The 23,726-nt window shown below is 42.4% G+C and overlaps 1 protein-coding gene across 2 annotated transcripts in view; it reads left to right on the top strand.

Annotated features, from left to right (window-relative positions):
* SH2B1 (SH2B adaptor protein 1) overlaps window positions 1-23,726 on the top strand; it is a 768,701-nt gene that overhangs the window by 443,271 nt on the left and 301,704 nt on the right. For both annotated transcript variants that reach the window (XM_069243917.1, XM_069243919.1), the window contains exon 6: window positions 22,235-22,438. In XM_069243917.1, coding sequence (XP_069100018.1) covers window positions 22,235-22,438 — 204 coding nt within the window. The remainder of the gene's footprint in view (window positions 1-22,234; window positions 22,439-23,726) is intronic.

The following is a 23,726-nucleotide window of genomic DNA, read 5'->3' as shown; positions in this document are numbered from 1 at the left end:
TTGTAGAAGCATGTTTTTCTTCCATTGAGAGAATCCTTGTAGCTGTGCAGACAGCTGTTTTGACAGATCATCCTTTGGTGCAGGGAAAACAAGATTGGTTCTCCAGTACCAGCAGTAGAGGCAGCCACCAAAGCAAGCATTCCAAATGCTTGCGCCCTACACCCACAGTGAGTACAGTGGACTTTTTTTGTGTGTAGTGAATTTAAATTTCCAATATGATCCCACTCTTTGTACCCAAGCTTTTTTCCAGTATGAACATGTCACTCCTACTCTTACGCCCATTAAGTCTTACCAGAGTGTATTGTACATGGATGTCTCTCCCCAATCTGCAGTAGGAATCAAATTCAAGTACTCCATACCTGTGCAGCAGTGCAAGAGGTTGAGAAAGATCGTGAATTCCATCCGCAGAGCACCCATACTAAAGTATAAGGTGACAGCACCGCTCAACAGGCAGACATGCATGCCCTACTACTGGCATTACAGAAGGCTTACTTGTTATTTTCCACACTAGTAGTGTCTGACTCATCCTTCTGTGTGAAAGGCTGCAATGCTAAGTTGGAAAATTGGCATTTGAATGGATTCAAAGGTAAAACCTATGAAGAGTAAACAGCTTTGGGGACTGGTAGCTGTCTTAATAGACATGCTGCCATTGGTCCATGTGAGGCAAACTTCAGGCCATCAGCCTGATGGTTTTCATGCCAAAGGGAACTGTGGCCAACCTAGCTGGGAAGGGTGCAATTCAGACTGTTCAAGTAGCAGTTTTAACAAGATCTGAGATGAAGATCAGCCCAGGTATCTTATCAGCAAAAACCATAACCAAACAAGGTGGGAAGCCTTCTGTAGGCTTTCCACCTAAATACTCCTATACCCTTTATTCAGAAAATGATCCTGCAGTTTTTCTGGAGTAGGAGGGAGGATAATACATAACAATCTATTTCACATAGATTTAATCAGTGAAGCCCATGAGGGCCTGGCATCTGTACAAGCAGGGATCAATGCAAGCGTAGTAATGCTTTAGCAGCGGCACTGGTGGCCTGGATCATAAAAACAGGCAGTAGGACATTTGCCAACAGATTAAGCCTTCCTGTGTCAAATGACCCTCGCCAGTCCCTCTTGGTTACTAATATTCCCTTTTGGGTGATTTTATTTAGACTATATCAGTCCAATCCATTCTGTCAACAGATATCAATACATATCGGTTGCAGTTGATTCATGTTCTCGATTCCTATGGGTATGGTTGCAGAGGAGTGCATGTGCTTCAACAGTAGTAAGAGTTGAGTGTCTTATGGTGATTGGAGCAGGTCATTCAGTTCATTCAGATAATGGTCTAGCGTTTGCCTCCAAGGCTTACAGTGATTTAATGTCTGCTCTGGGAGCTTGTCTGCAACTCAGCAAACCATTTAGAGCTAAGTCTGATGACATTAGTGAATGTGCCAACGGCATGATTAAACAAGCCTGGACATTAGTTTTTTGTTTTTTTTTTTCTGTTTTTTTGCACAATTAATTAAAATCATTGGAAACCAGAAAATTCACAGCCTTTTAGGACTAAGGTTAAATACAACTGAGTAAAACAAAAAACAGACATCCTAGTTCAAACGTGATTAAAGTGCAGGTGCTGTTTCCATTAGATACTGCTAATATGCTGCTAATATTCAGCTAAGATTAAGCAACTAAGCATACAAAAGCTGCCTGACTGCAGACACCATAATTAATGCTAAGACAGAGCAAAGGTAATATGTAGTAACAGCACAAACCCCCTTCAGACATTCTGCTGCGTAGCTTTACAAGATGTAATGTTCAATTATCTAAAGATGGAGAATTGCCAGTGTCACTTGGAGCAAGAAAGGAAGTGCACAATGAAAGCACAAGCTAATAAAGATGCAAAATCAACAGTGCAAAGTAGCACAGAAATTCACAGCCTTTTGAGGCTCAATTATATTGTGACTTAATAGTGTAAAATGCAAACCTTCTACATCAGAAGAAATTAAAGTCTAGGGGGGTCATTACAACCCTGGCGGTCGGTGACCACCAGGGTTAAAGTGGCGTTCGTACCGCCAACAGGCTAGCGGTCTGAAAACCCATATTTTGACCGCCGCGGTCGCACCGCTGGGGCTGGCGGTATTCCGCCAGCCCCAGCAGTGATAATCCGCCAGGGCAGCGCTGCAAGCAGCGTTGCCCTGGGGATTATGACTACCCTACCGCCAGCCTGTTTCTGGCGGTTTGCACCGCCAGGAAGCGGCTGGCGGTGAGGGGACTCGGGGCCCCTGCACTGCCCATGCACTTGGCATGGGCAGTGCAGGGGCCCCCAGACAGAGCCCCGTCGCGCATTTCACTGCCCGAATTTCGGGCAATGAAATGCACGACGGGTGCTACTGCACCCGCTGCACATCAGCATTGCCGCCGGCTCAATTACAAGCCGGTGGCAATGTTGATGTGACTTTTCCGCTGGGCCAGCGGACGGTAACTCTGTTACCGTCCGCTGGCCCAGCGGAAATGTCAAAATACGGAGCCAGCCATACCCCCAGCACTGGCGGTATTCTGGCTCCCGCAACCTCGGCGGTCTGCAAGGCAGACCGCCGAGGTTGTAATGACCCCCTAGGTGTACTCATATCAAGCTCAGCTGATACAAGCAAAATATATAAATGCCATAGCTAAAATAATGCATGCGTCATGTGCAACGTTAAAACAATGGAAGTACAATGCAAACCATAATATTGCTGCTTAAATGCTAGTTAACAAAAAATACATGTTCAACATAAACAAGTTGGTTGCTGCTTGAAACCACGGCACTCAACATTGATGTGGTAGACTTTATAAATTTAAAAAATCTTGCAGATGACTGACACAAGTCCCCCTTCATGCATTCATCAACTATGACTGTGCACGATCTAATATTCAGTTGGCCTACCCCACAGCAGGCTAAACGCTTCAAGAAACCCATTAGAATTAAGGAGGTCATAACAGCCATAGCACAACTTAAACCTTTAAAATTCCCAGGCCCAGATGGCTTCACCTTGTTGTACTACAAAACCTTCTGTCAACCATTGGCGCCGATCCTCATTAGACTCTTAACTCCTTTACAGACAAAGATGCCCTTTGCCATACTCTGTTAAAGGCTTCCATGACCGTTATTCCCAAACATTTAAAAGCTAACCAACTGTCTGTGTAGCTCAGGTAGACCTATGTTGTTAATCAAAATCTTTGCTAAGCTCTTGACTTGTATTCTTGCTGCTATACTGAACCTTCTCATGCCCGCACTGGTGCGGCCAGACCAGATTTATCCCACATAGAAGATGGGAGACAACACCAGACTGATACAACATATTGTGGATAAAATTGGCAGTCTCAGTGGGAGGCAATGCTACTTCCTGCAAATGCCGAAAAAGCATTCAATAAGGGTCACTGACTGTACTTGATTGTCACTTTAAAACATTGTGGCTTTGGATATAGGTTCTGCTGGTGGTTTCTAAGTGGGTATAGCTCTCTCACGGCAGGTGATACAGGTGAATAGTAGGGTTGCGTTGGGCTCATTTCCAATACAGAGAGGAAGACAACAGGTGTCTGTTGTCCCCTCTATTCTTTGCACTTTATATGGAGCCCATGTCCCAGCACATCCAAGATGACCCTTTGATTAGAGGCATGTGTTTTCAGGGGGAACACCCTGTCAGCTTCTAAGGTGATGATGTGATAGTAGCACTCAGAAACCCTCTCAATTATTTCCCCACCTTTCTAGATGAGCTTGAATGCTTTGGGGACATCTCAGGCTTTAAAGGTAATCTACAAAACTCAAAAAAGTGGCACAGAGTAGGGGGCTGGAGGCCTACCCCTCCAGGATGATGCAAATGCTTGATAACCCCACATTTACGCAGGCCTCCAACCTAATAGCTTTCCTCACTGGCAGCAGATTACTACAAAAGAATTGGTCAACTGTTTGACAGTTATGTGGTCACTCCATTTGACAAACTGAAATCAGATTGTGGGCATCCAGATACTGAACACCTACGCTATCTCCAGATTAGACATTGGGCCGTTAGACCATGCTCTGAGAGCAATAACTCCCTTTGAGAAATGGATCTTTATGAAGGATGTGAACAGATGCTTAGTGACCAAAATATATGCCTTCCTGGCACAGCCCCCTCCACAGGAGAAGAATGCAGGGCAAAAAATGTGGGAGGCATAATTAGGGTGATTGCATTCACATAGAGAATTAGAGGACATCTACTACCACACACAAGACACAGCACATAATACTTCAAGTGTAGTAACAACCATCAAGATAGCTACATACAGTTACCTAACCCTGGGTGGTATACATAATGATGCCCAGACCACAGCGAGTAGTATTGGTGCGGCTGTAGCACAATGGGATCACTGCTCCATCTCCTATAGAACTGCCCAAAGCTGGCTCAGTACGGTGAGACGATATTGATAACTTTCTTGGAACCCAGATTTCCTTCTTCCTGGCATATGTCTTACTAGGGTCATCCAGCTCTTTAACATACCCAATAAATCCCCGAAAGGCTGACAAATCGCTTTAGCATTGGGGCAGCACAACAATCACTTCTGTCCCTCTGGGACACGGACATTGTCCCAACCCATATCATATGACTGCAGTTAATCTGGCATCTCTTAGGGTTTGAGAAACTAATGTGCCACACAGAAACCGTAGACATATTGGGAGTTGTGGACTCCATATATTGCCCTGCGCTCAATCAAATTCAGTGAGTTGACTTGCCAAACTGCTACACCATCTGCCCGCAAAGAGAATCTACAAGTAAAGGAGCAGACACAGGACTCTAAGGAGACCCAGTGGGGGATGACCCACTAGCGGCCTCTTAATTGCAAAGAGAGGTGTGATCCAGTGATGGGTAGATAACTGGTGGAGTGTGAATAATTGGGGGCATGGTAAGGGAGTGGTTGTTTGTGAAGGGGTAGTTTTCCTTTCTTCTGTTTGATTTGTGAAACAGTACTCTCTGACCCCTGGGTTGTGGGCGATTGATTGCTTTTGTTTTGCTTTTTACTTTGTTATTTAAAGTCCTTAAATTAAATAAAACAGAATTAATCCATAACACATAATGCTTTAATTTGCTTCTGAGCAAAATGTACAACTGACTGCCTATTGGCATTGTAACTTAGACCAGTGCATAAGTAGAAGATCCTCCTTGCTCTGCCTTACCACCTTGAAGCAGGAGGCACAGCTAAAAAAACAATTACCCCCTGCTTTCAGGCTCTGCTTTGTTGGGACAACTCATGGAGAAGGAAATGCTAAAGCTTGAAAATGAGGCAGAGTCTTTGAAGCTAGTAGGTACTGAAGAAAGGAAAAGGTTTTTCCAGACAATACAAATCAATAGATCAGTGGTATTTTCAACATGGGGTTCAATTCCCTCAATGGTCTTTTCAGTCTTAGGAGCATTATCCTCAAGGACAAAGATACCCTAACCGGAGAAGGTTGCTGAAATCCATATCATAATAAACAAAACCTTGCACTTCAGAGATCCGTATTCCTCTGGGATATATGACGGAACAGTGCATACCATTACCATGCATGTTTTTACAACGGGAACATTACAACGCACCCACCATTACAACGCATGTCACTGCTACAAATATCCATAGAGGTGCATTATAAGTACCCTTAGAGCGCATACCATAACCACGAACACCACTACAACGCATGTCATTACAAAGCACAATTCAAAACCCTTAATAAAGATTGTTTTTATTTGGAAAGAAAATTATATATATATATATATATTTAACAGGTCACTGCGTGAAACGGCACACCACAGTTCAATTACAGTATTATACACACACATTATATGTATAATAATATATATAGATGTATATATTACAATCAAACACAAATTTTAAATGCAGTAGTAGTAATGTCAAAAGCAGCATGTGCATTACCTAAACAGCTTTTGAGTCCTTCCTTTATTTTCACTGTATGCATGCAGTCTGTGTCCCATCAATATGGCTGTTCTAAAAAGGAACACAAATATCATTATTTTTTCACTTTACAAAATAAATTAGCGTTAAGTAGGATTCTGAACCACGCAGAAAAGTGCATTCCAAAACATATTTTATTTTAAATTAAGAAATACTACTAAAAGACATATAAATTCAGCCGTCTACCATTTTGTGCTCTGTGGTACACTGACTTTGCTGGATGCCACATGCTGCTGAGGTACCAGGAGACAACCAATACTTTGCTGTTCAGACAGTGCCACCTATCTACTCAAGTAAGTAAAATGGTTACAATAGTCACATTTACAAATAATACAGATAATCACAAATCATAGAATAAATGCTTTTTATCTTAAAGTTTTTCAGATTAATCAGAAAAGCCTTACAGATGATCAAAATAGCCTGCAGGCGACGTAATGTAAGTTCATTTAAAAACATTTTGAGCCCTGATTTTTACTTACAGTGGCTTTGTCAAAATTAATATTGCTACTCCACCTGGTACTGACCTCAGAGAGGGTGCTGGACAGTGGGTGGGGTCAAAATTATTATTACTACTCCGCTGGGTGCTGACCTTAGGGAAGGTGCTGGACAGTGGGTAGGGTCAAAGTTACTATAACTCTGCCAGGTGCTGGCCTCTGGGAAGGTGCTGGACAGTGGGTGTGTTCAAAATTACTGTTACTAGTCCACTAGGTGATGACCTCAGGGAAGGTGCTGGAAATTGGGTGGGGTCAGAATTACTATTACTACTGCCGGTTGTGACCTCAGGGAAGGTGCTGGAACAGTGGTGGGGACAAAAACTACTATTGTTACGCTGACAGATGCTTAAATCGAGGAAGGTGCTGAACAGTGCTTGGGGGGGTAAGATAGAATGAATTTACAGTAATCATACTGACATATTTTATTTTACAGACCTTGTCATTTCTGCATGCTAGAGGACGTTTACAAATAATCATCGCAACACAAAACCACCAGCACTTGTTGAGCAGAGAAAATCATTCTGAGGTAATTGTTTTTTCAAAAATAAAATTAAAAAATCAAAACTAAGAAACAACTTTCTTACAGAAATCAAATAAAGAAACTAAAAGATTTCCCCTTTTTTAAATAATGAAAATGTTTCTCGCCATCAATTGAGCCTTTTGACAATAACCTGTCAAAAACCTTTCTCTTTGCCAGGTACTTTGCTAACCAAGAAATCATATTTAAAATAAAACAATCTGAAACCACCTCCTTTTGTCAACATTTTCTTGCAGAACAGAGTTCAAGACAACCCCTGAAAGGAGCAAAACCTCACATCAAAAACAAGCGGAGAGATACCCTTGCCTTCAAAATCTACACCTGATAGTGAAGCAAACAATTTGAGGTAATTTTAGTCAAAACACCAGTCCACATAAAAAAAACAATTCACTTTTTTTGCACAGGCGTCAACTTTTAACTCAGTTTTCTCTTTCAGAGTATAGCAATAGAAATTAAATTATATGTTACAAAAAGTCAGTAGGCAATCAGTCAATAAAAACTTTATTAGCTACATTTCCATAGCACAAAAGTACAGTAAGCAGTCTAATAATAATGAAAAAAACACAGTTTACTTTACAGTTTGTAAGTAAAAACATTTTTCGAACCAAACATTTACACAAATTTCTACTTTTTCTCTGTTTCTGCAGACATATACAGAATACCATCAAGAAAACCGGCCAACTATGCGCACTCCAGCAGAGGAAATAAACTTCTCAAGTACGGTGGCTACTTTTATTGTAAGGCTAGATTAACTGAGACCATGACTCGTTGGAGGTGTGTGCAGTACTTCTCATCCCAGTGCACAGGCAGAGCAAAACCAATCCCACTCTGCAATGGAGATTGAAGTTAGAATGACGATTCAAGAAATAAAAGCACTTGCATCTATGACCAATGAACCCTGTGGTTCAGTTTTGAGGGAGGTATCCCAAAACATTCCTATGCATATAGCAAGTTGCATTCCCACAATTCATGATCTCAAAAGAATTATACGGAGACAAAAACAGGCAATTAACTCTGTGTAACACCCCACACCTGACATTAACATCCCACCTGAACTAACTGTAACCTTCACTAATAAAACTTTCCTATTACATGACAACCAAAACCTTCTGAAAAGAATACTAATCTTCAGCACACCCCATAACCTATTTACACTGGAGAATAGCTATATTTGGATAATGGATGACACTCTTAAGTCCACACCCCATCCATTCACCCAAATATACACTGTTCTTGCCAACATCAATACCACAGTTCCTTTAGTTTACCGTTTACAGCCTGATTTGCAAACCTAAACCTACCCTGAATTTTTGACAGTGTTTAAATCTGTGGATAAAAGTCCTAGAAAAGTGATTGATTTTGGATTTACCATGATTAATACCATCACTAAATTATATCCCGATGCCAAATTCAAGGATTTGTTTTCACTTTTCATATGCTTATTCACGTAATTTTTTAAAAAAACGTCCTTAATTGAAGATTATGGCCCTCAATAAGAGGCTGGTGGTCATGAGACTGCCAGCCAGCCGGAGGTAAGGACCCCGCCACATTAAGAGTTGTAAGACTTGGCAGACGTCAAGCCTCCACACCCCCGCCTGGCCCGCCAGTGCGGCTGCACCGCAGCGGCTGGAGGTGAGTACCTCCAAGGCCTCAGCCTGCTATCTGGATTACGAGGCTGCAAACCACAAGGCTTTCTGTTGCGGTCACCCCGCCACAAAAACCCTGGTGGTAATGCAGCCAGCGACGGGAATCTCCATTCCTGTCTCCGGCACACACATGCACACACTCACAAACACCCCGCACTCCTTCATGCACACATGCATTCACATACACACCCATTCAGCATACGCATACATGCACTCAGCCCCCCTAACTCCCTCACATTCATCCGCACAGACATCCCCATACACACGCACATAGATGCGCACACACATTCACTTTCATGCACGCCTTCATCCCCCCCACAGACACACACGCACACACAGCCTCCCCCTTTCAGATGCCCACTTACCTTCTCCATCAAGAAGGACGTCCAGGAGGGGATGGATCCTGGATCCTGGCGGTCTTGCATCGCGAGCACCAGCAGGAATCCGCCAAGCCATATTACGGCTTGTAATACAGTGGGCGGAGTCCTGCTGCTGTGGCGATGCTGGCTATGCATCCGCCTCTGCACTGCCCACCGCCAGCACAAGTGTTGGCAACTTTCCACCACAAATATGTCGGACCGCTGCCAGCACTGGTTTTATGGCAGTCTGCAGACCGCCAGCACTGGCAGTCTAGTGGCGGGTTTGGCTTTTGCAGTCATGGAAATTGACCACCAAAGTCCAAATGAGGGCCTATGTATCAGACAGTAAACTGCAAAATGAATTTTAAAACTATCTGCGTTATGCTTTCTGTTTTTGACTATTGATGAATGCTATACTTCTATTACCTAATCTGAATATTTTATACAAAATGAAGACAAATTGGCACCTCTACTGAATTATTTGGAGGACACATGGATTGGCCATCTAAGCCGGTCAGGTCACAGGAGGAAACCAGGCTTTGCTCTTGAGTGGTGGAACTGTTACACAACCTGCTTAGAGGGAGGTGCAAAAACTAACAATGCCATTGAGGGTTGGCACAACAAATCTATTGACAGACATCCCCCTAACTTGTATCAAGTTTTGGAAATTTTGAAGAAGACACAATGTTTCCAAGAAAAGGAATAGCACGAACAGGTAGTCTAAACCCATGTGTTTAAAAAAAAAATAAAAAATGCAAAGAAATGTTTGAGTAACTATTGGCCCAAATTCAAATTCTCTTTGGTGGCTTCAGACTAACTGGAAAATGCTGCACACATACTACATTTATAAAACATGCTAACACATGCTCTAATGTACTTGCCTGTTTTGACCAGTTTTTTAACAATTAAATTGGCTCGATCTAAATTATTCTTGAAAGGAATTTAGGAATTCCTACTTTAAGATGTCGTCGTCTTCAACTCTTGGTGACTTTTCAAATCCACCTGTCACAGAGAGCCTCTTGTATTCCAATAATCCATAGTGCAAAACACATATTCCCAGAAACTGCCCAAGTCCCATACAAAAAAAAAAAAAAACGCTAGACGAAAAGACCATTTTCAACATATGAACTGTTGGATACAGTCCTGTGTTATTAAATAACCCAATCTCAAAAATAAAAGTCCAAAGTTTTTTTGTTTATACAAAAAAAGCAATTACAACTCCATTCATGAAATCCACGATGCAATGAAACATACAGCCATCCAAGTCCTTGTTGAATAAGAGCCAGAATCCAAAAATCCAAATATTCTATAGGAAAAGTATGCTGTTTAGAAAGAAAAATTCTTTAGAAAGTTGACAAATATTTTAAAAAATTAGCTTTCCCGAAAACCAACTGCACACGATTAAACCATGTGATGTGTCCCATCAAAACTTCAAACACTAAAAAAAAAAAAAAAAAAAAACACAATGCAAAAATGAATTAAAATATCACTTTTTTCAAACAGGTTTAGAAAAGTACTTTATTTAAAAATAAACACTGCTGATGTGGATCTATGACAGCTACCTGCGTAGAAATGAAAATGTGGTTAAAACATCAAAAACTTAAATTTTGCTTCAAACATACATCTACACGTCTAACTACCTCCCCCCTTACAATAAACGTTGCCATCTGTGGATTTAGATTAATAAATCAAATAGTTCTTACCTGACGGTGGCTCTTCCTTGCATCCCATCTTGACCACAACGCTCAACCGACTGTAGAAACAGACGCACAATTGCTTACATCAAGTCTAAAAGTAAAAAAGGACAGTTTCCCCCTTTGACTTCGATGGTAAATCGTGGGGAAATAGTTGATGAAATGTTTTAATAAACATCTTAAAGGTTGTAAAAATGTTGAATTTTTTTTAAAAAAAAGTTTATTCACATATCTTTTTTTTTTTAACCTTTTATTTATGCTTTTATACAAACAAGTGAAGCAGTACAATAAGATCATGCATTTGCAGACTCATACAATTCAACTGTCATATTGCGTCCTTTCTAGTGGGTATTTTTCACCTTCCAGAGTTTATCAGTACAGAGTCTTTCAATTATGAAAATAAACAATTGACAGTCTTGACTTTTACACATAACAGTGATCATGTTTTGATTATCAAACAGTTATCTCACCCTCTGGTTCTCCCGTTTCTTTCCCTATAAGGCATTGTTTGTATATTTCCCAGAATTTTGCTGGTTTATTTGTAGGAGGGAGTAACTCACCGAAAGTGTCTGTTTGCGTGTTACAATAAGTCATATCTCTATGCCATTCATCTACTGTAGGGATCGGTCCACGGTCCCATCGCATGGCGATCCTACGCTTAGCTAGCAACAGACCCACAGCCACCAATTTGCGAATAGATTTTGGTAAGTGGTCATCCCACCCTACTAGTGCTAAGAATGGTCCAGCGTCTATTGGTTCCCCAATTATAGCCTCTAGTTACTTAAATACTGCTCTCCAAAAGATTTGTATTTTCTCACACACCCATGCCATATGTAGGAAATCGGCTCGCTCCATTCCACATCTAGGGTGGTTCTAATTTTCACGCAAACCATATCTGTGTAGTCAGAATGGGGTGTAATATATTCTGTTGAGGAATTTGAAGTGGATGAATCAATGTCTGGCATTTAGAGAGACAGAGCGTGTTTTTTAGCGCAGCAGTAACGCCATTGTGCGTCTGTGATCTGTACACCCAGATCACTTTGCCACTCCACACGGGCCTTTGAGAGCTCATGAGCTCTTGATTCCTGTATCGATGTGTATAGGCGGGACACCAAGCGTCTTGTACAACTTACCTGCAGGATCACAGAGAGCGATGCGATCTCGGGGGGTTCTTGCAGATCATCGCCCAGTAACTGAGCCAGTGCATGTCGTGCCCTGTGATACTGAAACCTGTGCAGGGGAGTAGTGTCATCAGTCTCATTCCTCACTTTTTCCCAACTTTTCATTCTGTTGTTTTCAAATAAGTCCCCTAATGTGTTAATACCTAGTTCGCTTAGGGCGCATATCAGGTTACTGTTGCGCCAGAGTGAAAACCAAGCACAGCGATATACTGGCACATGTGGGGAGTATAACAAAGCCAATTTCTGTATGTCCATAATCTCTTGCCATGCCTTTGCCACTGAGTCTAGAGAGGCCAATTATTTATATTGCCTGCTCGGGGTCTGGTATAGTCTTCCCTGCAACGGGGCTGGCAACGCCAGCTCTCTTTCTATCCTAAGAAATGGGGTATTTTCTGGTCCGTGGAGCCAAACCTGCACCCCAGCAGCTCGGGCTGCCACGCTATAGGCCTCCAAATCCGGGGCTCCCAGTCCGCCGAGTTCATATGGTAAGGTTAGCACGTGCCATTGCACTCGGGGCTGTTTGCCTGCCCAGGTTAGTTTTATTAGGAGTGATCTTAATGTGGCGAAATATTTCTTAAGCAGCACCATCGGAATATTCTGGAACAGGAAGAGAAAGCACGGCAACACCACCATTTTCATCAACGCTACCTGACCAAGCAAGGACAGTGGGAGTCATATCCATTTCTCAACATCTGTTGCCAATTTAGTTATCGCTGTGTCATAATTTTCCATCACAATAATGTTGGGATCAGAGTGCACTTTAATGCCCAGATACCTAACTAACCCAATCTCCCATTTCAGCGGGAAACCCACCTCCGTCTGCACCGTGGAGGGAGTCAGCGGAAACATCAACGATTTACCCTAGTTGACTTTAAGGCCGGACAATGCCCCATATCGCACTATTTTTTGTAGCATCGGCGCGGCATTACATTTTGGATCTTTGATATACAGCAAAGTATCGTCTGCGTATGCCGAGATTACTACTTTGTAATGCTTGAAATTAAGACCACGATGACCATAATATTCCCTCAGGGCGCAAGCCAGAGGCTCCGCCACCAGCGCATACAATGGGGTGAAAGCGGGCATTCCTGTCTAGTGCCTCTGGTGATGTCCAGTGCCTCCGTCACCGTACCATTGACCCGAACCCTGGCCCGGGGTTCCCTGTACAATGTGGTTATCAGGTGTAAAAAAAAAAAGTGTCTCCTACTCCGAACCGTCGCAGTGCTGCCCATAAGAAGTCCCACTCCACTGAGTCAAATGCTTTTTCCACGTCTAAAAAGACCGCCACCGCTTGTATAGCGGGATTAATGCTCTGCATAGTGCCGAATAGTGTGCGTAGGTTCATGGTTAGATTACGGCCGGGGACAAATCCTGCCTGTTCAGGTTTTACTAGTAGGGGCAGCACCTTGGCCAGTCGTTCTGCTAAGATTTTAGCATATATTTTGACACCTACGTTCAACAACGATAGCGGGCTGTAAGAGGAGCATTGTTCTTGTGGTTTCCCTGGTTTAAGCAGTGTAATTACCATGGGTTCCCGCATCGATGGAGGCATGTAACCCTCCGCAACCATCTCCTCAGACACCTCTTTTAGGTGCGGGAGTAGTAGTGTTTGGTATGCTTTATAGAAATACATAGTCAGGCCATCAGGGCCTGGGGCTTTACCTTCAGCCATGCTCCCCAGCTCTTTTGCTATCTTGCCCAGCGTAAATGGTGCCCCCAGAGCCGCTCTGTCGCTCTCCGAAAGTTTCTGTAATTCTATGTGAGTGAGATATTCTTTTATAGCGTTAGGTTTAGGGTTTCCTCTTGTAGTGTAAAGTGTTTGGTAATATTCTCGAAATCTAGCTGCTATATCCTCGGGGTCAATGAGTATGCTACCATCTGCCGCTATCGTTTTGTTAATTAGATTGGTGCTACGACTGGGGTGGATTAAATTTGCTAAGGCTTTGCCAGGTCTGTCCCCCTTCCCGTACGCTCGGGCCACAGCATACTTCCCCATATGACGAACTTCCGATAGAGCTGTCTCTTGAAATTCTTGCATCTTGGCACGAATATGACCTGATGTACGCGTATCTTCAGTGTCACGATATTCTTGTACTAACTGGGATAGTTCCCCTTCAAGTAATTGTAGTCGCCCTCGTATTGATCAGAGTACCCCCGCATGTTTGGACATGGTAACCCCTCTTATGTACACCTCGAATGTCTCCCAAACTGCACCTACTCGGGCAACTGATCCTTTGTTTAGTTGGAAAAATTCCTTGATTGCATTGGCCAGTTCCTCCCTAAACACTGTGTCTGTCAGCGAGTATGGTGGGGATCTCCAGGAGAATGGTGGCTGTGGAACATGACCAACTGTCAGCAATATTGGGACCGGTAAATGATCAGAATAAGTTTGAGGCCAAGGCGCTTTGGGCGTCACTCTGTGTCATAAACTGTGTCAAACTAGCCAGAGATCTATGCGTGTATACAAGTCATGTGCTGATGAGTAATGAGTGTAACCACCCTTTTCTGGGTGCCTATCTCTCCAGACATCCACCAGACCCAAGACTACCATTATGTCTAGTATTGCGCGCGCTGCAGCAGCCGGGCCCCTGGTCCTACCCCCCGATCTATCTAATGCAGGAGACAGCGTGCAATTAAAGTCTCCGCACCAAAGTTGTGGAATGTCTCTCCATTTCATTGTTCGTGCCGCTAGATCTCTATAAAACTGGGGGTCGTCGTAATTCGGCCCATATATTCCTATTAGTATAAAGGTGAAAGCCCTGCCCTTACATTTTGCCACCACATATCGTCCTCCGGAGTCAATCTCCACACTCTCATACTTAATGGCAGATGTCCGGGAGGCCCACAGCAAGACGCCCCTAGAGTGAGTTGTGTAACCTTCAGCCAAGAACTGCCCCTTCATTCTGCGAGGGGTGAGCATAGGACTATCTGGGGCCAAATGTCTCTTGCAATACTGCAATATCGACCTTATGTTGGAGTAAATATGCCACCACACCCCGGGTTTTGCGTGTATCATTAAGTCCCCTCACATTCCAGGTGACTAACCTAAGACTGTGGTGACCCTTTTGTATGTCAGTAGTTGTACACTCTGGAGTCATCTATTTTTCTTGGTTGATTTTCTAAATTCGATTGTGCATAGTACTCGTCTGCTTCGTCTTACGCAACATTTCAACCATACTGTTACTGCAACTTCTTCCCTCCTACCCACCCCCTCCCACAATAGGCCAAACCCCAACCTGCTCATCTATTTGTAACTTTCAAAGTCCTCCCGCGATCTACCCCACTAAATACTAACCCCAACATTGCTATAAGTGGAATACACATGAAGGCGGATGTTGCTTCGCCTTAACAATAGTTTTGTTATATTTGCTACCAATATATATTTCCGACGGACCATCCCTACATCCCGGGGCATGTTGCGTCAGGTTTACCTCCAGCCCCAGAAGACCTCAAGACTTCTCGTTATGGGTGACAACCACATGACACTGATTTACAACTATAATGTACACGTCTTTCGCAAAGTTAGTGTTCTGAATAAATTTCTACAGGAGAACTTTTACAACTAAAATCTGCACTTTGATTAATCGTTCGCCGGCTCGGCCCCCGGAGCGTTTCTTTTATCTGCTAGCTTACGGTTCACAAATTGTTCCAATTTTTTATGATCAGTAATGAATATTGTATTTCCATCTACATCCACTCTCAGTTTGGCTGGGTATAACATTCTGTAATCTAGTTGCAGTGCTCTTAGCTGTTTCTTCCCCGGCAGGAATAGCTTCCTGCACCTGCAGTGTGAAGTCAGGGTACAATGAGAGTCATACCCTTGTATCGCAATGTTTTCAACTCACGTGCCCGCTTCAATGCAGCATCACGGTCCCTATAGTTCAACAGTCGCGCTATCACCGGACGAGGTGGAGGCCGGACCGCCAGCGACTTATGTGCTCGTTCCACCACGAAGAACGCTGAGAAGGTGTCCCGCCCCAGCAGTTGTATCAGCAGGCTCTCAACAAAATTCTCCATGTTTGTGATCGATATAGACTCCGCTAATCCCACAATACGAAGGTTGTTTCTTCGAGAGCGGGACTTCAGATCGTCCATTTTATGTTTAAGGGTATCCAGCTCCGTGTTCACTTTTAGTTGTCCGGATGCTAGTGCAGTTTGTCCATCCTCCACTGCCGATACACGCCTCTCCACCTGATCTAAACGCTCCGTCTGCTTATCTAGTCTTTCCGACATTCTGTCCACATGATATGATAGAGAGTCGATTTTACCGTCTATTTGGGTTAGACTTTGTTGCATAGCCGTTAGAATGTGTTGTAGGTCTTGCTTCTCATGAGCTGGGACTTCTGGGGACCTCTCCGATCCAGCTTCTGCACCTTCCCCTGTCTGACTCAAGGCTGGGCTTTGTCATGTTTTCCCTTGGTGGCAAGAATTTGTGTCTTTTCCGCGCGGGCCGCCTCTCGTTCCCAGCTAATTTACTTGCTGTATTTTCCAGTATTGGAGGCCCCGTGATCTCACACCGTTGAGGGCCCCTTCACAGGTCAGCACCACCGATCCGAGGTCCAGTACCGGATCAGCTCACCCAAGACGCGACACACTTCAGCCGGTGCCTTCCCGCTGGTCACCAAAGTCGGCGCGACCCGCCTACGGTCCGGCAACAGCCAGCGCGCCGGAATCAGCACACCCAGGGGCCCTCCTTCATTAAATTTTGTGTACGCGCACTAAGTTGTGCTGGTAAGCTCTATGATGTCACCATTGGTCTTATTGCAGCCATGTTCGCTCCGGGCAGTCCAATCTGGCCCTGCTGACTGAGAGAGCGGTAGGTTTCCACGCTACTCTCCGCTTTGCCGCTTGGTCTCACCTCCAGGCCTTTACGCCGCTTGTCGGCTCCACTGCGCCGTTGACCTGAAAGAGGAGCGCTGATGCGCGCCACCAGCGCTGCTCGGGGTCCTCCGCAGTTCCGACGCGCCGACCAGGGCCGCCCCCACTCCTGCACCGGGCGCAGCCGGGCCCGCAACAACGCGCCACAGGAACTTTCCCGCTACGCGTCTGCAAGTGGGCACCAGTGCCGTCATGCCGTCTCTAGGTCCCGGTCGTCCGGCCCCAGCCCGTGCGCCCAGAACTTCCTCGCGGCCCGGTGCCCACACCGGGTCCCACCGGAGCCTTCCGACGAACAAATCTTCTCCCCTGCAGTCTGTGCATCGGTCGCCCCCCCCAGGGAGTCCGAGAGACCGGGCGTTGTCCAAAGATTTTGAAGGGTCATAAGGTAGCCGGCAGAGCTCCGCTACTGCGCAGCCATCTTTCAGCTCGGCAAGCTCCGCTCCCAGTTTATGCACGTATTTATTGTACATTTTTGGGAGATTTTTAAAAAATGTTTGCTATTTTTTAAAATATAAAAACTTGCTTTCTCTATTTTATCTGTGGATACATTTTTTTTAAAAGCATATTTTTTGAGTGGTGTTTGTATTTTGCATTTTATTTCTTTTATATGAAATTATTTTAGAAAGTCGTGTTTACCATCCAGTATATTTTGTAAATATTTTACATTACTAAAATAGAAGGTAATGTTTATAAATTCGGGTGTTAAAATTAATACCTGAGTATTAATACGCGTCCCCACCCAATACCCCTATATTCATCACATCCCCTGCCGAAAGCTGTGATTTACACATTTAAGAAAAACTGTTAGACCATTTTATAATTCATTTTTCTCTGTATTTATTACTCATGAATTAATACTCTGGTATTAAAATCAATATCTAAATATTAATACACTTACCCACCCAAAACCACTATATTCCTCGTGTCCCTTACCTAAAGGTCTGTGTGTTTCACCCCTTTAAAACATTTAAGATAATGTAAAAATAATGTTATCTATATTTAATAATTATAAATTAATACCCAGGTATTAAAATTAATACCCGCATATAAATACACTCCCCCTCCCAATACCCTTATATCCCTCACAACTCATGCCTAAAGGTGTATTTTTCACCTTTTTAAAAGATTTTAGAAAATTATATAAAGAATTGTATCTACATGTAATATTATTTATACATTAATACTTGGGTATTCAAATTATTACCTGAGCATTAATGCATTCCCCAACCCAGTACTCCTATACCCCTCACATGCCGTGCCTAATCCTGTATTTTACACCCTTTGAAAATGTGTATATATTTTTATATAATTTAAGGTGAATTAAAAAGTAATACTCAAGTTTTAAAAAACAATACCCGAGTATTAACACACTTTCCCACACAAAACCCCTGTAACCCTCACTTCCCGTGCCTAAAGTTGTTTATTACAGCCTTTAAAATACATTTAAATTATTTTTGATCATACCAATAATGTATTTAATGTTACCACTCGGATATTAAAATGAATACCTGAGGATTAATATACTTCCGCACCCACTACCCCTATAAACCCTCACATCTTGGACCTATGGATGTGTGTTGCTTCCTTATTAAATGTAAAACATAATACTATTATTATATTGTGTGTGGATGGGTATGTGTGTGGGTGTGGGTGTGTGTATAAGTGTAATGTATAATAAACAACAATAACTTTGTGTTTTAAAAAAAAAAAAAAAAAAAGCAAACCAAATACTCATGAAAATACTAACCCAGAATTCGAAAAGCTTGGTAATGGCATGTATGGTAATGGTAGCTGTGTTGTAATGGCTTTGTTGCAAAGGTATTTCGTGGTAATGCCTGCATTGTGATGGTTGTTTCTTATTCCTCTGGTAATAGGCTGTGATGACCTCAAACATTCACCCCCCCCCCCCCACCCATTCTCCCCACATCCCAATCCCTCAGTATGTTTACATCTGGCAGGTTCGACTTTAATCATATGAGACAAATGGGTACTAAATATTGTACCTCATGAATACTTTCTATATTTTAAGGCCATTCCACTGCCAGTTCCTCCAAAACCAACACTGAAGCATTGGATGCCCATCCTCAGGAAAGATATCACCATCCTTTTAAGAAAAACATGTGATCAAGCCAGTTTCCTCATTTTGAAGACCAAGGAGTTTACTCTTGGCATTTCCTGGTACTGAAAATGGCCAAAATGAGGAATACAAATGATACTAGAGTTTATCCAGAAAGAAAGTTTCAGATGTTCATCTTGCATCCGATCTGTCCGCATCTATGGTATATGAAATGTATGTGTGGAATAGATTTGCAAGATGTGCATTTTCACATTTTAGTAATGAAGCTTCATAGAAGGTTCCTTTTGATTTGTTGTGGAGAACAATTTCAATAAATGTGTAGTTCTATGCTTCGGACTAAGTTGTCTCCTTTCATAATCTCAAAATGTATGGCAGTAGTAGCAGCCCACCTGCGGGGAAAAGGAATTTTCATCTATCCTTACCTGGACGACTGGTTGGTAAAATCTGTCAGGAAAAGGTTAAGATGTGTTTTGTAACAACTTTGGAGCTACTGCACAGGCTGGGTACTCAGATCAGCCATCAAAAATGTAATCTTTGTACTACTATCTTACAGGAGATGATGGACACCATGTGAAAACAGAGTGTTTCCTTCAGAGTGTCATCTATCTAGGACAAACACTGTCTCCTGCAGAGCACCTCCAACCCAAGACAAATTGCCAACCTTCTAGATTATCTGGCTTCCTATATTTGCATTCTCTGGAATTCAAAACTGCATACAAGCCCACAAGGTTTTTCTGCCATCCCTGCAAAAGAAATTAACGATACAGATAACACACAATATCACAATCAGACCTTATCTGAACAGACAAGGAGGCATCAGGTCGAGACTGCTTTCCATGGGAGAACAAACAATCTGCCACTGGACTCTGGCCAGGGAACTGATGCTAACAGCTGTGCATACACAGGGTCAATGAAGCAGGGCACAGCCTTTTGCTGGGTCTTGGATGACCGTGTTGCTAACTACTTCTTTAAATAGTGTGGAACACCTATCATTGACCTCTTTGCAATGGCAAACGCCAGAAAATGCTGACACGTCATATCTACACTATCATAATTGGGATCTCCAGTAAATGCCTTTTTCATAATTTGGTAAATTCCATTTCTTTACGCTTTCCAGCCATCCCGCTCAGCCCCTCAGTAATACTGAAACTGCTGAGATCGCCAGTGAAAATTATATTAATGGCGCCAAACTGGCTGAGGCAGTAGTGGTATCTGGACTTTCTGCATTTGTCTTGGAGCCACTCAGGAGACTTCTGTGCAAGCCAGATTTGCTGAAACCGACTTTAGGGGCAAATTCAACACCCAACGTCAACATCATTGAATGTGGCAGCGTGCCTCCTGAAGTCAGACCGTATAGTCACTTGAATCTTCCACCAGCTTGTTTCAATATATTAAATGTCTCTATAAAAGAATGTGGTTCCATGAAATAGAAAATATTCTGCATATGGTTTAAGGGTAATGACCATATTCCAATGGTTTTATTAATTTACCTGCTTCATTTAGCCCAAAAACCAAGCTTCAATTCCCATCAATAAAAATGAATCAGGCTGATTTTACAGCCTACATAATAAATCTCTAGATCAACTGTCATTATTAAAATACTTTGCCATTAAAGATTTTTTGGAAGGACTCTGTTTTACCTCCTATTAGACCTCTTTTGTTTTTTTTTTTAAGCATGACAGTTAAATGTTCTGTCAAAACTAATGAGCTCCCCTTTTGAACCGGCATTCATGGGCACATTGCAGCACTTCTCCTGTAAAAGAGTTTTCCTAGTTGCCATAACCTCTGACTTAACCCGGAGAGTGAGCGAGTTGCTAGGTTTATCAGCCATCAAGCCTTACATTGTTTTCCGCTCCAGTAGGATGATAGAGAACCCATCCTTCATCATTCCTCTCAAACGTTGTTAGACTTTCATAAGAATCAAACTGTTCTCTGTGTACTTTATTTCCCAATCTATCCACCACAGCAAAACAAGTCTTTCACTTCTATCTTGACAGCACAAAGGGCCTGAGAACATTGAAGGAACTGTTTAAATATAGCCAAGTCAGGCAAGGTCGAGCCACATCCAGACAATGTATTACTAGATGAATGGTAGCCTTTATCATGTCATGCTGTCAATTAGCAAACAAACCTCTTTGAGGGAAGCTTAAGGCTCACTCTTCCAGAGGAAAAGCAGCCACAACAGCTTGAATTAGAAATATACCAAGTGCAGTTATCTACAAGACAGGTACATAGAAATCGAGCCGCAAGGCACTATTGTTTAGATTCAGAGATGCAGGCAGATGCTAGAGTAGGTCACAAAACTCTGAAAATTATCTTGAAATGGGCACACTCTATATAAGTAGACAAATTCTACCCCCTCAACCTCTTCTGCAAGGTAATGTTGAGAAATGGGAAACAAATTTAACACTTATTTCCCTGTAGAAAAACAGAATTGACTTTGTGGCAACTGCTAGTAGAGTGCATCGCTGGTAGGGGAAAACTTGGAGTCTTAGACAGAACTCCTTTTCTCACATTTCAGTGTAAGGCTAGAGGTACGCATTTGTTCCTACATTCTTTAAAAAAACATTTTCGCCACTTTCTTGCACATCAGATGCTTCAGTGCATGTTTTAAACTGTTAATTAGATATTCATGAAATTTTTTCAGGAGCAAATTTGGGTTCAGATAGGTTAGTACAGGGTGCTGTTGATCATAAAGATGTATTTGCAGAGGAATACTGACAAGCAGCCCACTTTGAATGTACTTAGCTGATGTATCCACTCTCCGAACATTTTATGCTAAAATGTCTTATTTATCACATTTGTATGTCAGTAAGGTTACATCAGTAAGCAGAGCCTACAACTGTACACAGTCAACAATATCAGAAAGGAAATAGATTTTAAGACATCTTTTATAACTTTGCAGATTTTGTGTGATATATTTGTCTGTTTCTTTTGTGTAGGTGTATGCAGAAGTTTCCAAGCTCGTCTTTTATTTGGAATAGTGCTAGCCTTTTTTAATTATGGTAAAACAATCACATCTACTGTGTGCAGAGGAAAAGTATGGTGTAGCTGGCAGAGTAATGTGCTTCATCAAGAATGCTCTGAACCAAACCTAACCTGAGAGCTACATTTGGTGTGTTTCTGTCCAGGGTTTGTTGATGCTGTATTATCATAATGAACCATTTCTCTGGGCTAATAGGCTGCCTGAAGTAACTGGGTACTACCGGGGGAGAAACAAGCTTGTGACACCTGTGTCCCTTAACAACTTGTATAACTCTTTCCACAGGAGGTATAATGAATTCTCAAAACATATGGCTGAATGTTCCTTAATATCTGCATGTCTTTCCTAAGTTTCCTGTAACTGCTTCTCTGAGGAACTACCTATCTCTGTGTGTCTGCTTCTGTGTTTCTAAAAATGTGTCTTTCTCCCTCTCAGGTGCCTATGGTGGTCTGTCAGATCGACCTTCTGCCTCTGTGTCCCCCAGTTCAGTGTCCATAACTGCTTCCCACTTCGGCTCCACGGAAATGTTGCCTCCAGAACTCCCTCCTAGAGTCCCAATCGATGAAACACCCGAGAGGCTGCAGGGCTCCTACCCCACGAACCCTTTGCATGGTTTCCCAGACACACTTGATGCTACAGGTACTGAGCACAGTCAGATTATTATGAAGGGTACTCTCCTAACACCTTCAGCCACAAGGTACGATGGACTGGATGCCCAGAGGGGGGCAGCCAACACATGTCCTGTCTAGTGAAAGGTGTACAGCACTGTCTAATGAATGAGAGATGTGTGAAGGAATCATTTTTTATAAACAGTTTTGTTGCAATAAAAGGCTTATTGCGAAGTAATGGATCTTTAAAAACAATTGCATAAACTCATAGAAAAGGCAATTATTTTCAAAGAGTTTCTCAGAGGTGTCTGTAATGGAGACAAGGATGAGCAAGAAGAGCAGGAAAACCCTTGAATTCAGAGAGTAAATGGTTGACGACAGTGAGATCTATATCGTGCTGCATGCTGAATCGAATTTTTGGGGGAGTGTGGAGTATCTCCTCTATCTGCCTTCGACATTAAGGACGATTTGAGACTGGATTTTAGAATGTATGGACTAATCACTTAGTGACGGTTATGGATTGATGATACAAAAAGTGTGCTTGTTAGTGATGAAGTAATTATTTTGACTTTCAGACAGGACTGAATTCATTGGTTTCTTTTAACTAGATTTGTTCCAGAATACAGGGGTTGTATTGTAGAAATAGACAAAGGCACATAACTTAAATCAGATTTTTCCCTAGTGTTTTTTAAAAAAAAAAAAGATCTTTAAAGAAACGCATGTTAGTTTTATGCTTTAGATTATTTTACTGGCAATTAACCGTTGTGAGCTTAATTATCCAAGTGGCAAGGAAATCCTCTAAAATGTGTTTGAATCCCCATTCAAACTTTTCACATGCCCTGTGTGCTACCTGTTAGCTACACCTGATTTGAATTCTCCAAAACATTGCTACTGAGCTTCAGATCCCCACATCACCCTCTAGATTTAGCCACCATTCAGTTATGGCTGCCCAAATTTTGAAGATGTTACTTTAGTTATTTTAGTACAAAAATAGTTTGTGCACTCCAGGCATATAAAATGTCTAAAAACTGCACTTAGAAGAGGGAACCTCTTCTAGAGAGGAAGAGTGCTGCACCCTAGTTTGAGTTTTTGATCACTATCTCCTAGAACAGTGTACTCATTCCTGTTTTCAGCCCCTCACTGAGATTAGCATTCATTAGAACTGATATGGAAATAATATATTTTTTTTAATTTAAAAGAAATTTTGTTTTTATTTTTTCCAACAGATACAACATATATTGCAGCATCACAGTATTGTTCCAATATTATCATACATTTTAAGGATGACTAGAGCGCATCTTGATTGAAGACAATATGCA

The sequence above is a fragment of the Pleurodeles waltl genome, chromosome 7 (genome assembly GCF_031143425.1).
Source record: "Pleurodeles waltl isolate 20211129_DDA chromosome 7, aPleWal1.hap1.20221129, whole genome shotgun sequence".
NCBI classification, from domain to species: domain Eukaryota; kingdom Metazoa; phylum Chordata; class Amphibia; order Caudata; family Salamandridae; genus Pleurodeles; species Pleurodeles waltl.
This window is presented reverse-complemented; position numbering and strand designations above follow the sequence as displayed.